At 49.7% G+C, this 13,962-nt stretch overlaps 1 protein-coding gene across 2 annotated transcripts; it reads left to right on the plus strand.

The window, feature by feature from the left end:
- The first annotated feature begins 9,154 nt into the window (after positions 1-9,154).
- On the plus strand, positions 9,155-12,967 carry Pcdh8 (protocadherin 8). Of its 2 annotated transcripts, none has more exons than XM_052190718.1 (3): positions 9,155-11,782; positions 11,959-12,166; positions 12,561-12,967. In XM_052190718.1, the coding sequence occupies exons 1-3, from the start codon at positions 9,155-9,157 to the stop codon at positions 12,935-12,937; spliced, it is 3,213 nt and encodes a 1,070-aa protein (XP_052046678.1). In that variant the 3' UTR covers positions 12,938-12,967. The 2 variants fall into 2 exon arrangements, with proteins under 2 accessions (XP_052046678.1, XP_052046679.1); XM_052190719.1 differs by having other exon boundaries at positions 9,155-11,491.
- The last annotated feature ends 995 nt before the right edge of the window (positions 12,968-13,962 follow it).

Raw genomic sequence — 13,962 nt, forward strand, 5'->3', positions numbered from 1 at the left:
CCCAGTCCTGTCTGATGTGTGTTCTCCCTGAAACTAACATGCAAGGTGAGGCTTCCAGACAACTGCATTCTCCAGAGGATGTAGAATGGATGGAGTTCACAGCCAGCTGCTCCTACACTGCTTTGTTGGTTTGAGGGGAAGATTTTCCACTAGGAAATCCAAGTTTCTGCCTTAGCTCATTGATAAGCAGGCGCCACTCCAAAGCATTCTTCCTTCCTCAGTCTCTAAAGATTCATTCTTACCTCTAACAAAACCAGTCACTGTTTGGGTTACATTATGCTTTTCTTCCAGGTGATAATTTAAACTTCCCCTTCCAGGTCCCTTTAACCCAATGAGCCTAGTTATTGATTTCAGGAGCAACATCCTTGAAACGACTCTTTATGATGCAAAACCCAAATTCTGGAATGGCACATAAAGCACCTAGCTGATTTCTCTTACACCTGTCAGTTCCCCTCCTGGGTCTCATACTCCAGCCTCATCCCTCTCTCTACACACCTCAGTGATCCTCTTGCATGGAACACACTTCCCACCTCCACCTCTTTCCCTCCCCTTGACCCCTATCTCATTTCCATTCATCTTCCAAATGCAGCCACTCCCTGGAAGGCTACCCTGAGTGCCTCTTAAACCCAAATGATTGCTCATTCCCTCAGAGTTTCAACAGCGTTCCTGCGGCACCATTCTTGGACCCTGGGATATGTCTCCCGGTATTCTCCCTTTCTGTAGGGACCATCAACACTGTGAACCTTCATCACAGAATGCTTCATGCTTCTATGTTATGGTTAACGACTGATATTGGTACACTGATTTTATTCAAAGGGCATACTTCAGTCAGATTTCCTTGGCTTTCCCTAAATGTTTCCCCCATTTTAAAATTATGTGTGCTTTTATGTATATGTGTGTGGGTACATGCATATGTGTGCAAGTGCACATGCATGTGCATAAACATGGTTGCTGTGGACAGAAGTTGATGTCAAGTGTCTTCCTCCACTGCTCTCCACCTTATTTTTTTATTGGATATTTTGTTTATTTACATTTCAAATCTTATCCCCTTTGCTGGTTTCCACCCTTCCTGGGAACCCCCTATCCCATCCTTCCTCCCCCTGCTTCTATGAGGGTATTCCTCCAACCACCCACTCCCACCCCCCTGCCCTCAATTCCCCTACTCTGGGGCATCTATCAAGCCTTCATAGGACCAAGGACCTCTCCTCCCATTGATGCCTGACAGATGATGAAAACAGAAACTAAACAGACACAGTGAAACTAACAGAAGTTATGAACCAAATGGATTTAACAGCTATCTATAGAACATTTTTTCCTAAAACAAAAGAATATACCTTCTTCTCAGCACCTCATGGTACCTTCTCAAAAACTGACCATACAATCAGTCACAAAACAGGCCTCAACAAATACAAGAAGATTGAAATAATCCCATGTATCTTATCAGATCATCACAGACTAAGGCCAGTCTTAAATTCCAACAAAAACAATGAAAAACACACATACACATGGAAGCTGAACAACGCTCTACTCAATGATAACTTGGTCAAGGAAGAAAGAAAGAAAGAAATTAAAGACTTTTTAAAATTTAATGAAAATGAAGACACATCATATCAAAACTTATGGAACACAATGAAAGTAATGGTAAGAGGAAAACTCATAGCTCTAAGTGCCTCAAAAAAAAAAAGAAAGAAAGAAAAGAAAAGAAAAGAAAGAAAGAAAAGAAAAAAGAAAAGAAAAAAAAAGAAACAGCTTGACAGCATTCCTGAAAGCTCTAGAACAAAAGAAGCAAGTACACCCAAGAGGAGAAGATGGCAGGAAATCATCAAACTAAGGACTGAAATCAAATAGAAACAAAAAGAACTATACAAAGAATCAACCAAACCAGCAGCTGGTTCTTTGAGAAAATCAACAAAATAGACAAACCCTTAGCCAGACTAACCAGAGGGCACAGAGACAGTATCCAAATCAGCAAAATCAGAAATCAGAAATGAAAAGGGAGGCATAACAACAGATACTAAGGGAATCAAAAAAAAATCATCAGATCCTACTATGAAAGCTTATACTCAACAAAACTGGAAAATCTAGATGAATTGGGCAATTTTCTAGACAGATACCAGGTGCCAAAGTTAAACCAGGATCAGATAATCAATCTAAACAGTCCCATAACCCCTAAAGAAATAGAATCAGTCATTAATAGTCTCCCAACCAAAAAAATCCCAGGACCAGATGGGTTTAGTGGAGAATTCTATCAGACCTTCAAAGAAGACATAATACCAATATTATTATCAATCTATTCCACAAAATAAAAACACAAGGAACACTACCCAATTCATTCTATGAAGCCACAATTACACTTATATCTAAATCACACAAAGACCAGACAAAGAAAGGGAACTTCATAACAATTTCCCTTATGAACACTGATGCAAAAATACTCAATAAAATTCTTTCCATCCACCTTATTTTTTGAGACAAGATTTCTCTTTGAATCTACAACTCACTGTTTTGGCTAGAATGTCTGTCCTAAAAGTCGTAGTGATTCTCATATTTCTTCCTCTCAGCCCTGGCTCCTTTAGTCTATTAGGCTCCTTTGGTCTATTAAGGTTTCTCACATTCTCCTTCTCTTTGATGACCTTGATAGTTTTGAGAAATATTAATCAATTTTTGTAGAATATCCTTCCATTGGGGTTTGTGAGGTATGTTTCTCATGATTAGACTAGGTCTATATAGTTCTAAGGAAGACCCTAGACATAAAGGACCATTTTCATCACATCATGTCTATGGTGCACACCATCACTGTGACTTTTGCTGTTGACCGTCTTAGGGTTTCTATTGCTGTAATGAAACATAAACAAAAGCAGTTTAAGGAGAAAGTAGTTTATTTTGCTTGTATTTCCATGTCAGCTTACCATCAAAGAAAGACAGAGCAGGAACCAGAGGTAGACAAGGCAAAGACCATGGAGAAGTTCTGCATACTGGCTTCCTCCTTATGACTTCTTTAGCCTGCTTTCTTATAGAACCTAAGACCATCATCCTAGAGGTTGGCACCACCCGCAATGAGCTGATCTCTCCAATTTCAATCGCTAAGAAAATGATCCACAGGCTTGCCTACAGCTCAGTCCTACGGAGGCATCTTCTCAACTGGAGTTTCTTCCTATCAGATGACTCTAGCTTGTGTCAAGTTGACATAAACACTAGCCAGTATGTTGATCTTGATTACCTGTTTGAAACTATAGACAGGAGATTTCTCTACTTTTTTCTCATAACCATTTATTTATATTGCAACAAGTTTTATTTTTAATGTCTATTCTCATAGCACATGTCACGGAGCTGAGACTTAATAGAAGATAAGGATATAATTGCTTTTGTCACCCAAAAATCCACAGAGAGGTCAACACTGAAGTACCATAAAATGTGACTGTGTTTAGAGACAGGACCTCTAAAGAGAAAATTAAAATCAGAAGTGGTCACCAGGGACTGCTCATGCATGTAGAGAGAAGACAACATGAAGTCATGTGAAAAGGCAGCCATCCACAAGCCAAGGAGAGAAACCTTAGACCTTGGACTTGATCATGGACATTTTGCCTCCAAAAGCATAAGAAAGTGCATTTTCTGTTGTTTTGACTACTCGATGGGCAGTGTTTCATGGTGGCGGGAGATTACCTGCTGTTTTGTAGCATCCTAGAAAAGAAAGCCTCTTGTTTGTCAGGGGTTGCTGCTTATCAAATGACTATGTGTAGGTGATTTCAACGATGATAGATGACCTCTGTGGAACTAAGTAGGGGAAAGGTTGACTTATATTTTTAGTTATGGTCCGATTTCAACTATAGAAGACCTTCAAATGAGAAGAGGGCATGAAAATTACTCAAATTTATAGAGGAATTTTAATCCAGCAATATGGCTGCTCGGGCAAGAAATTACATCCAAAGATGATGGGGCTGAAATGCAGACACACCCTGGATTACTGAACGATGATCTGATTGGAATACAGACCCACCCTTAGTACACACCCTCCATCCCTAACAATGAAGGTAAGGTTAGTTTGTAGGATGAAGGAGCCATGTTTGAAAGTGACATCTAATTGAGGGGCAGACAGAGTGACAAATCAGAGAAAGATTTGACAGAGTCAGAGATAAGATATGCCCGACTCACCGGAGAACAGCAGAGAGGCTACTTAAGAGCAGTGAAGGGGCAGGGGGTGGTGATGGGAGATGGCTGGTGAGTGTATGTGACAGTTTTACCAGGAAACTTACAGGGACATGTTACAGAGAACAAATGAGACACAGCTGAAAACGGAGTAAGCCAAAGAATGAGGAGGAGCCAGAAGACTAGACCACACTGCCAAAGTCAGTACAAGGCCAGGCAGAGCAATTCCGTCAGAAGCTAAGAGAAGCCAGATGTCATCAGTCAGCTTGGAAGATGAGCTTGTATGGAGGCTAGAAGCTTTCAGTCTAGGGATAGTTAGAACAGAGAAGGAAGCTCTCTGAGCTCAAACCAGACACATATTCACACGGCTCTCACCTCATCACTTCACCTGAGGGAATAAAAGAACATTTACACAAATTCTCACACCGTCATCTTACAGATTATAGATTGTGTGCCACTATAATCTATCATTTCCAGAGAATTAGAAGCAAAGAAGCAGACCAGGAATGCATCTGTCTCTCTTTTTCCCTTTCTCCTATCTCCTTTCTTGTTTTCCTTCCTATACAAATGCCTCACCTATAAGAATGACTATAGTCTCTCATATTTTTTCCCAGTGACTTGAAGAGAAATAACCTGTGTTCATAGCCGGCTGATAGTATATCATCTTACACAGCTCTCCAGACAGTCTTAACGGGTTCCATTATCCTGCCCCTTTTCACAGATGAAGTCATTCAGACACAAAGAGATCGGGCAGTGTGTTCAGATCCGGTAATGACACCACATGTCAGTGATTTCTCAGTGATGAGATTGGAACCCAAGCACAGCAGTAGCCTATGACAAAGGCCATGTGCTACCTCCTGTCAGGTAAAGTGGGGCCCCCAGAGATTCCCACCACACAAAGCATGCAGAAGGCTTGGTGGCCAAAACCTGAAGTGGACCAGAGTTTGTGAGTATCAGGCATTGGGATAAATCCAAAACCATTATTTAAACAGCAGTTACTTTCACCCCAAAATTGTCCCTTTGTTTGTCTGCTGAGACATAATTACATTATGCTGTTCTTTGGTTTAGGGTAACGTTTAAAACTCATTCTGGCAGGACTGACAACGAGAAAAATTAGAGTAAGCATTTGGAGTGCACAAAGAGCTCTGCTGTATTCGTTTCTACATGTCCATCCCAGTGAAACTCAGATTCAGGAATTCTAAGAGATTTTTTGCAAAAGGCAGTTTGTTGTTTGCACAGCAGAGCAGCAGTTACAGGATTCCATGGGAGATTTATTCAATGGAGTGAGCTTGTAGGGAGAAAAATCATGGGCCCTGGTTTTTGTTGTTGTTAAAGATAAAATGTTAGAAAATAGCCCCTCTCTCCATCCATCCTTAGAATTACACTTTGCAGCGAAGTCTAGTTCCCTTTCCTGGCAGATATAATCCTAATTAAAAATAAATTACATGCCGTACAGAACTTGAAATGGAAAAGATAATCCTATTACATATGAGAATATATCCTGATTTTCTTTCCCGCTAAACTGTAGGAGATAGCGGATCAGGCTGAGCCCCCCATTGTCGCTGCTTTGAAAACTTTCCTAGAGCCCTAATCCATCACGTGATGCCTGTGTCAATCCGGAGGTCTGCACGCGAGCTTCACAATGCCGGCATTAGGCGCGGTGACAGAAACCCAGCTCCGCCGAGCCGGCGACATTTGCATCTCGAGAAAACGCGGCCATTGTGGAGATGTGTTTGTTCTCAGGATTGCGAGAGACAGTTGCGGGCGAAGTTGCTAAAACCGAGAGAAAGGGACTCCTTTGAGACCTTTTGGCATGGCAACCAGGCGATCAGGGCAGCTTTTGTGGGTGGATCCGCGCTGGGGGTGGGGTGGGGGGAGGGCTTGCCCCCTCCCCTCTCTCTGCGGTCGGCCCTCCCCGACTTTCCTCCAGACCTCGCCACCTCCCCACCTCCCCACCTCCCCCCCACACACACACACACACACTCATTTCTTTTCCGCCGGGAGTTGCAGTGACCGCTTATGCGCTGCTTTAAATCGCCTTTCCATTATCTGGCGAACGCTGGCGGCCAGCGGGAGCTCCCTGCTCGCGTGCCTTCACACCTGGACCTCCAGCCCGGCCAGGCCGGTGAGCTCCGGCTGCACAGTGCTCACAGCAGTCCTCCCCCAGCCCACCGATCCACCCGGCTTCCCCCATCCTCTGTGCTGCCTCCTCCGAGCTGCCAAGACCCCGGCAGTGGACAATAGTCTTCAAACCTGGGGCTAACCTCCCCAACTGTGCCGTGGCTGGGCTTCTTGCTAGCCCTCTCCTGCCCTTCTGCTTGTCCCAAACACTTCACTCCAGTCTTTTGGGGTAGAGAGGAAGAGTAGGTGACAGGAAGTGCGCGCTTAGCATCCTGCTGAGCTCCCACGGTGGAACCTGGAATCTCAGGTTGGAGTCCAGCTCCCTCGCGTCTGAGCTATGTGTCTATTACAGAATCGTGGTCGAATCCCACCTCATGCTCTCTCCAGGTCCAGGCCGCTGAACTCTCTGCTGGGCAGCACAGCGCCTGATACAGCTAAGTCCCAGGTTGGCTGCAGTCCATCAGCAGAGTTCACAAGGTCATGATGGAAGAGGGAGTGAGCCTGGACGAGCCAACGGTCAAGTGTAGGTCCAGGGTGGTCTGGGATTCGAAAGACTATAAACATTATTCTGAATATATATCTCTCCACCAAAGTGACTGTTTCTTGAACAAGAGCAGGGTAAGAGCCAAAACCTAAAATGGCACTTGGGAAGGAAGGGGACAACAGAGGGAAAGGAGGAGGGAGAGGATGAGAAGGAGGGAGAGAGGGAGGGAGGGAAAGAGAGAGGGAGGGAGGGAAGGAAGTAGGGAGGAGGGGAGAGAAGGAGAGAGGGAGTGAGGGAAGGAGGGAGAGAGATAGGGAGGGAGAGAAACAGGGAGGGAGAAAGAGGGGAGGGAAAAGGAGGGAGAGGGAGAAAGAGGGGGAGGGAGGGAGGGAGGGAGGGAGGGAGAGAGAGAGAGAGAGAGAGAGAGAGAGAGAGAGAGATTGATTCTGTTGGAAAGTTGCCTTTCTCACATTCCTCAGTGGAAGGTAGAAGAGAAGAGGAAAGCCCTCCGCCCCGCCTCCACCTCTTTTATTTAATGGCTTGGATTGCATTTCCTGACCCCAAGCAATTCCAAGTGTCCGTTTATCTCCTCCAGCCCACTGTCCACTGGGACCCAGGGGCCCTCCCTATGCCCTGCTCCTCTTCTGAAGGAGTTCCAAATGAGGCTGAGGGGAAGAGACCTGCAAAAGGACTTTACAGAAGGAACTGGTCCAGATTCCGGAAGAATCGAGGCTGAATACAACCTGCTTAGCAAACTCATTGTCTTTATTTCTCCAAGTGTGTGTGTGTGTGTGTGTGTGTGTGTGTGTGTAACTCTTCCTGCTTCCTGTGTATTCACATCATGTGTTCAATAGAGTCCTTCAGTGAGAATCGATAAGAATCAGTCTTGTTGCAGGTTGACACAACTCCCTCCCTGCCCCCTGTCCTTCAGGCTCAGGCTGGGGGCGGTGGAGATGCCTACGGACCCTCGTGGACCCACCCAGGGCAAGCGTTACCACTTGCTGAACTTCCACAGTTTCATAGGCAGATGGTTAAGTTACCCCAGGTTCCTGCCAGGTTTCGACGTCACGCTGTGGTTTTGTTCTTCTGGAACTGGGCGAGTGTTGCTTCCAGAGAGGCCCTATTAGAACAGAAAGCAAATCCTCTAAACAGGCAGAACAAGGCATCGGGAGGAAAATGGCCTCTAAATGCACTTTAATACGAACCCGGTATTGTGTGGAATTCAGCGCCCATCACCGTTTAGCCTGGGAGTTGTGGCAATGATTGAGGATGAATAGAGCAGCAGAATGGATACATGTGGCGTTTGCTCATTATATTCAAGTTAGCCCAACTCCACTGTGGAAACTGTTCAACTTTCTCTCCCCCCCAGCTTGTCATAGTGAAATAATACAGACATCGGGACCTCCAATGGGATCGCCCGCCACGCCATTCTATTCCCACTACTAACGAGGGCTTCATAAGCCTTTGATACAGTCTGATCTTTGAAACCTTTCCAAATCTCCTCAAGCTTATGCTAAATCCTATTTGGAACTTTTTTTTTCCTTGCCTGCTAGCACCTTGGGCTTAAGAAAGCCATTTGAACAGTGACATGCATACTAACGTGTATTATCTATCGTGGGGCTTTTTCTGAAAGGCGAGTGGCACCGGTGCTCACGCAAGCAAAACACAATTGCGTACACAAATTTTAAATAAAATCAGTTTTGTTCTTTCAGTCACTTTTCTTCATCGACAGGTTGGTTATTCCTGGCACCGTGGGAAGCTGGGGGAGATGGCGAACAGAGCCGATCTCCCCAGAGCAAGTTTGGAAGCCTTCAAAATGCAAAATAAAGGGGCGGAGGGGGGGAAGATGTGAGATCCGGAGCTTCTGAAGAGAAACCCAGCTTGTTCGCGCTTAGTACCGGCGGGCAGAGGAGACCGAGTACCCGGCGCCCAAATTTCCAAAACCATCCGCTTCGTTTACTTCCGAGCCCAGTGCTAACTCATTTCAAGCAAGGTGTTAACCGAAAATGGGAGCAGGAGTTTTTAAAACAAAGGAAAGATTCCCTCATTTTCCTTTCTTGTTTTCTCCTCTAAGCCTTTCCACATTAAAGGGATTGTCAGTGGTTGGCGGAGGAGCGGCGCTATGGCTCGGCCGCCATTGGCTGGCCCCTTCCAGTGATTTGCATATCGGCAGCTATAAAGACGGAGGCGGCGCTCGGCGGCGCAGCTCCAGCCCAGAGGAAGGAGGCGGAGGCGCCGAGCGAGGGTGGGTCTGCGCGCCCTCCGAGCCAGCTAGAGCCGGAGCTGCAGCTCCGAGACTTTTCCCCGCAAAGGGCTCGCAAAGCCCGAGACTCACGCTCCGATCTGCACACCGGGGAGGACTCTTTAGGTTAGCCTTTCGGAATAGCAGTCGTGGTTGGCGGTATGAGTCCAGGGAAGCGCTGGGGCAGCCCTTGCCTTTTCCCCTTGCAGCTGTTTAGTCTCTGCTGGGTGCTCTCCGTGGCCCAGAGCAAGACAGTCCGATACAGCACCTTCGAAGAGGATGCCCCTGGCACAGTCATCGGGACCCTTGCAGAAGACCTGCACATGAAAGTGTCTGGAGACACAAGCTTCCGCCTGATGAAGCAATTCAACAGCTCTCTGCTCCGGGTACGCGAGGGCGACGGGCAGCTGACCGTCGGGGATGCGGGCCTGGACCGTGAGCGTCTGTGTGGCCAGTCCCCACAGTGCGTGCTGGCCTTCGATGTTGTCAGCTTCTCGCAGGAACAGTTCCGGCTGGTGCACGTGGAGGTGGAGGTGAGGGATGTAAACGACCACGCGCCCCGCTTTCCCCGAGCCCAGATCCCTGTGGAGGTCTCCGAGAGTGCTCCGGTAGGCACGCGCATCCCCCTGGAGGTGCCCGTGGACGAGGACGTGGGTGCCAACGGGCTGCAGAGTGTGCGCCTGGCCGAGCCTCACAGCCCCTTCCGCGTGGAGCTGCAGACGCGCGCGGACGGTGCCCAGTGTGCGGACCTGGTGCTGCTACAGGAGCTGGACCGCGAGAGCCAGGCCTCCTACAGCCTGGAGCTGGTGGCTCAGGACGGCGGGCGCCCGCCGCGTTCCGCCACAGCAGCTCTCAGCGTGCGTGTGTTAGATGCCAACGACCACAGCCCGGCCTTCCCGCAGGGTGCCGTGGCCGAGGTGGAATTGGCCGAGGACGCACCTGTGGGATCGCTGCTGCTTGACCTGGACGCTGCCGATCCCGACGAAGGTCCCAACGGCGACGTTGTGTTCACCTTCGGTGCCCGCACCCCTCCCGAAGCCCGTCACCTTTTCCGGCTCGACCCGCGCTCTGGCCGCCTCACCTTGGCTGGCCAGGTAGACTATGAGCGCCAGGACACCTATGAGCTGGACGTGCGGGCTCAAGACCGAGGCCCGGGGCCGCGGACAGCCACCTGCAAGGTCATCGTGCGCATCCGAGATGTCAACGACAACGCTCCTGATATTTCTATCACCCCTCTGGCCGCCCCGGGGGCTCCAGCCACCTCGCCCTTCGCCGCCGCCGCCGCTGCCGCCGCACTCGGAGGAGCGGACGCGGCCTCGTCGTCTGGGTCTGGGACACCGCAGGAAGCCGGCGTCACCTCGCTGGTGCCAGAGGGGGCGGCGCGCGAGAGCCTAGTGGCGCTGGTCAGCACCTCGGACAGGGACTCGGGTGCCAACGGGCAGGTGCGCTGCGCCCTCTACGGGCACGAGCACTTTCGGCTGCAGCCGGCCTATGCCGGCAGCTACCTGGTGGTGACCGCCGCGTCTCTGGACCGGGAGCGCATCGCGGAGTACAACCTGACGCTGGTGGCCGAAGACCGTGGCACACCCCCTCTGCGCACCGTCAGGCCCTACACCGTGCGCGTAGGTGACGAGAACGACAACGCACCGATCTTCACCAAGCCAGTCTACGAGGTGTCAGTCCGCGAGAACAACCCTCCAGGCGCCTACCTGGCCACAGTGGCAGCCCGAGACCCTGACCTGGGTCGCAACGGTCAGGTCACCTACCGGCTGGTAGAGGCCGAAGTGGGCCGCTCCGGGGAAGCCGTGTCCACTTACGTCTCAGTAGACCCGGCCACCGGGGCCATCTATGCGCTGCGTAGCTTTGACTATGAGACTCTGCGCCAGCTTGACGTGCGTGTCCAAGCCAGCGACGGCGGTTCCCCTCAGCTTTCCAGCAATGCTCTGGTGCAAGTGCGGGTGCTGGACCAGAACGACCACTCTCCGATCCTCGTGCATCCGGCTCCGGCCAATGGCTCCCTAGAAGTAGCAGTCCCTGGACGGTCCACCAAGGACACAGCTGTGGCGCGCATCCAGGCTCGGGATGCGGACGAAGGAGCCAACGGGGAACTGGCCTTCGATCTGCTGCAGCAGGAGCCACGCGAGGCCTTCTCCATAGGCCGCCACACGGGGGAGATCGTGCTCACCGGAGACCTCTCGCAGGAGCCTCCCGGCCGCGTGTTCAAGGCCCTGCTGGTCATATCCGACGGCGGCCGCCCCCCTCTCACCACCACGGCAACCGTCAGTTTCGTGGTAACAGCAGGTGGCGGGTCAGCGGTGCCTGCCAGCGCTGGGAGCCCAGAGCACTCCCGGCCACCTGGCTCTCGCCTCGCGCCATCGGGGCCTTCGCTGCAATGGGACACGCCGCTGATCGTCATCATCGTGTTAGCCGGAAGCTGCACGCTGCTGCTTGCAGCCATCATCGCCATCGCCACCACCTGCAACCGCCGCAAGAAGGAGGTGCGCAAAGGGGGGGCCCTCCGGGAAGAGCGGCCCGGGGCGGCGGGCGGCGGAGCCTCGGCCCCTGGCTCCCCGGATGAGACCGCCAGGGGAACGGGGCCCAGGCCCAACATGTTCGACGTGCTCACCTTCCCTGGCAGCGGCAAAGCGCCCTTTGGCAGCCCCGCGGCCGACGCGCCCCCGCCCGCGGTCGCCGCGGCCGAAGTGCCGGGCTCGGAGGGCGGCAGCGCCACTGGGGAAAGCGCCTGTCACTTCGAGGGGCAGCAGCGGCTCCGAGGCGCGCACGCCGAGGTGAGGCCTTCCTTCGGCTGGGCGCCCCCCTCCGTGCTCTGCGGACAGGCTGGGAGAAGGGAAACCGGAGGGGTAAGGGTGGGCTCTCACAGGAAGATAGATGCTTAACCTGTCGCACTTGCTTTTTTTTTTTCCTGTCCAACCCTCACACCTCTCCGCCCCCTTCCCTGCTGCAGCCCTACGGTGCCTCTCCAGGCTTCGGGAAGGAGCCTGCACCCCCTGTTGCAGTCTGGAAGGGCCATTCATTCAACACCATCTCGGGCCGAGAAGCTGAGAAGTTCAGTGGGAAAGACAGCGGAAAAGGAGACAGTGATTTTAATGACAGTGACTCGGACATCAGCGGGGATGCTTTGAAAAAGGACCTCATCAACCACATGCAGAGTGGTAAGGATGTTTCTCCCAACCCAGTCCAGTGGTCCACCTTCCCTTGCCAACTTCCTGCCTGCTCAAAACCTCTGTTCCCAGTCCTCCCTCATCCCCTCTTCAATACTCCAGTCCCAGCCGGAGCCCATTTTCGTTAAGTGTGATGCTAGCCCTGGAAGGAGGGTATTCTCTTTATCGTTTTGTGATGTTGTTGTCGTTGTTGTTGTTGTTGCTGCTGCTGCTGCTGTTCTCCCAGCAAATGAGCTACACTTTGCATTACGTCAAGTTATCTTTGTGTGTTATCCGCATGTGCCTTCCTCTCCAGCCGCCCTGACCGGGCTGACATTGTGCAGTTGGATGGATGCCTACGAGAACTAACCTCAGGAATTTCTTTCTCTCTCTTTTTTTTTTCTAGGACTGTGGGCGTGCACAGCTGAGTGCAAGATCCTAGGCCATTCTGATCGCTGCTGGAGCCCATCCTGTGCTGGACCCAACGTACACCCCCCTCCCCACCCACCAGCGCAGATGTCAACCTTCTGTAAGAGCACGTCCCTGCCTCGGGACCCTCTGCGCAGGGACAATTACTACCAGGCCCAGCTTCCCAAGACAGTGGGGCTGCAGAGTGTCTATGAGAAAGTGCTGCACAGAGACTACGACAGGACAGTCACCCTCCTCTCCCCTCCCCGTCCAGGGAGGCTCCCAGACCTGCAGGAGATTGGAGTACCCCTCTATGAGTCCCCTCCTGGTAGCAGATATGTGTCCCCGAAGAAGGGAAGTAATGAAAATGTGTAATCTTATCCTGCATGTCTTCCCACACACATATACAGGTCACCCTGAGACGTCCCTAAGTTATTGACCGGTTTCAGTGTTGTATATATAAATATGCAAGATGTGCCTTAAAATGAAGTTGTTGGAAGCTATTTCCAATCACATTGGTACTGTTTGGTATTTGCAAACAAAAAAAATGTAGTTAATGTAATTTTTATGAAATGTGTGCAGTATTTAATTTTTCTTATCATGCTATCGGCTTTAATTTCATTTGTGGCTTGCAATTTTCTTAGTGTTTTTAACCTGTACATTGTGTAATGTAATGTTTGTATATACTGAAATTTTGTTATATTTTTATATATTAAAAGCTAAGTGGAAGTTACTGCCAAAGGAATTGTCTGTAAGACAAAAAACAAAACATGTTGGAATTGCTTAATGGGATTTTATCTTTCACCAGAAACAACCTAATGTTTGAAAAGTTTTGCCTTGCCAAGTCTAACAACTTGTAGATCTTGAGTCTGTGGTAGATTTCAAGTTACTGTTATTTAATTACATTTGGTTCTCTGTAAGCCCTGTCACTTGTAAGCACAGTAATAAAGGATTTGTCATGTATTTGAAGAATCTGCTAATTGCTTTTCATGGAGTTGCCTGAAGTCAGACATTCACAAATAATTTCAGTACCAGAATTAAACCTCCTTTCAAGAGCTAATTATTCGGGCATTGTCGGTGCTTCTGGGGATGCTGAGCCTGTGGGATTTGGGGTATTGCAAAATCTTGCCCAACAACTAAAAACATTTGTTGACTTTGTAAAAATATTTATGACTCTGCATGCATCTGCTACATGCAAAGTTCCTGCCCTCTCCTACCCCTTCAACAAATAGCTACTGAGCATTTACTAAAAGGTGGAGGAAAGCTAAATTTGAGTTGTTCATCTACCAATTAAGCAAATATTTGTAGAGATTTTACCAGAGCCCAGTAATTCCTCTAGGAGCTGGGGCTTGAGGAAAAGATGGTTCAAAACTGCTTATTAAGATGGTAGGATCTAAAAG

Source organism: Apodemus sylvaticus, chromosome 8 (assembly GCF_947179515.1).
Source record: "Apodemus sylvaticus chromosome 8, mApoSyl1.1, whole genome shotgun sequence".
NCBI classification, from domain to species: Eukaryota; Metazoa; Chordata; class Mammalia; order Rodentia; family Muridae; genus Apodemus; species Apodemus sylvaticus.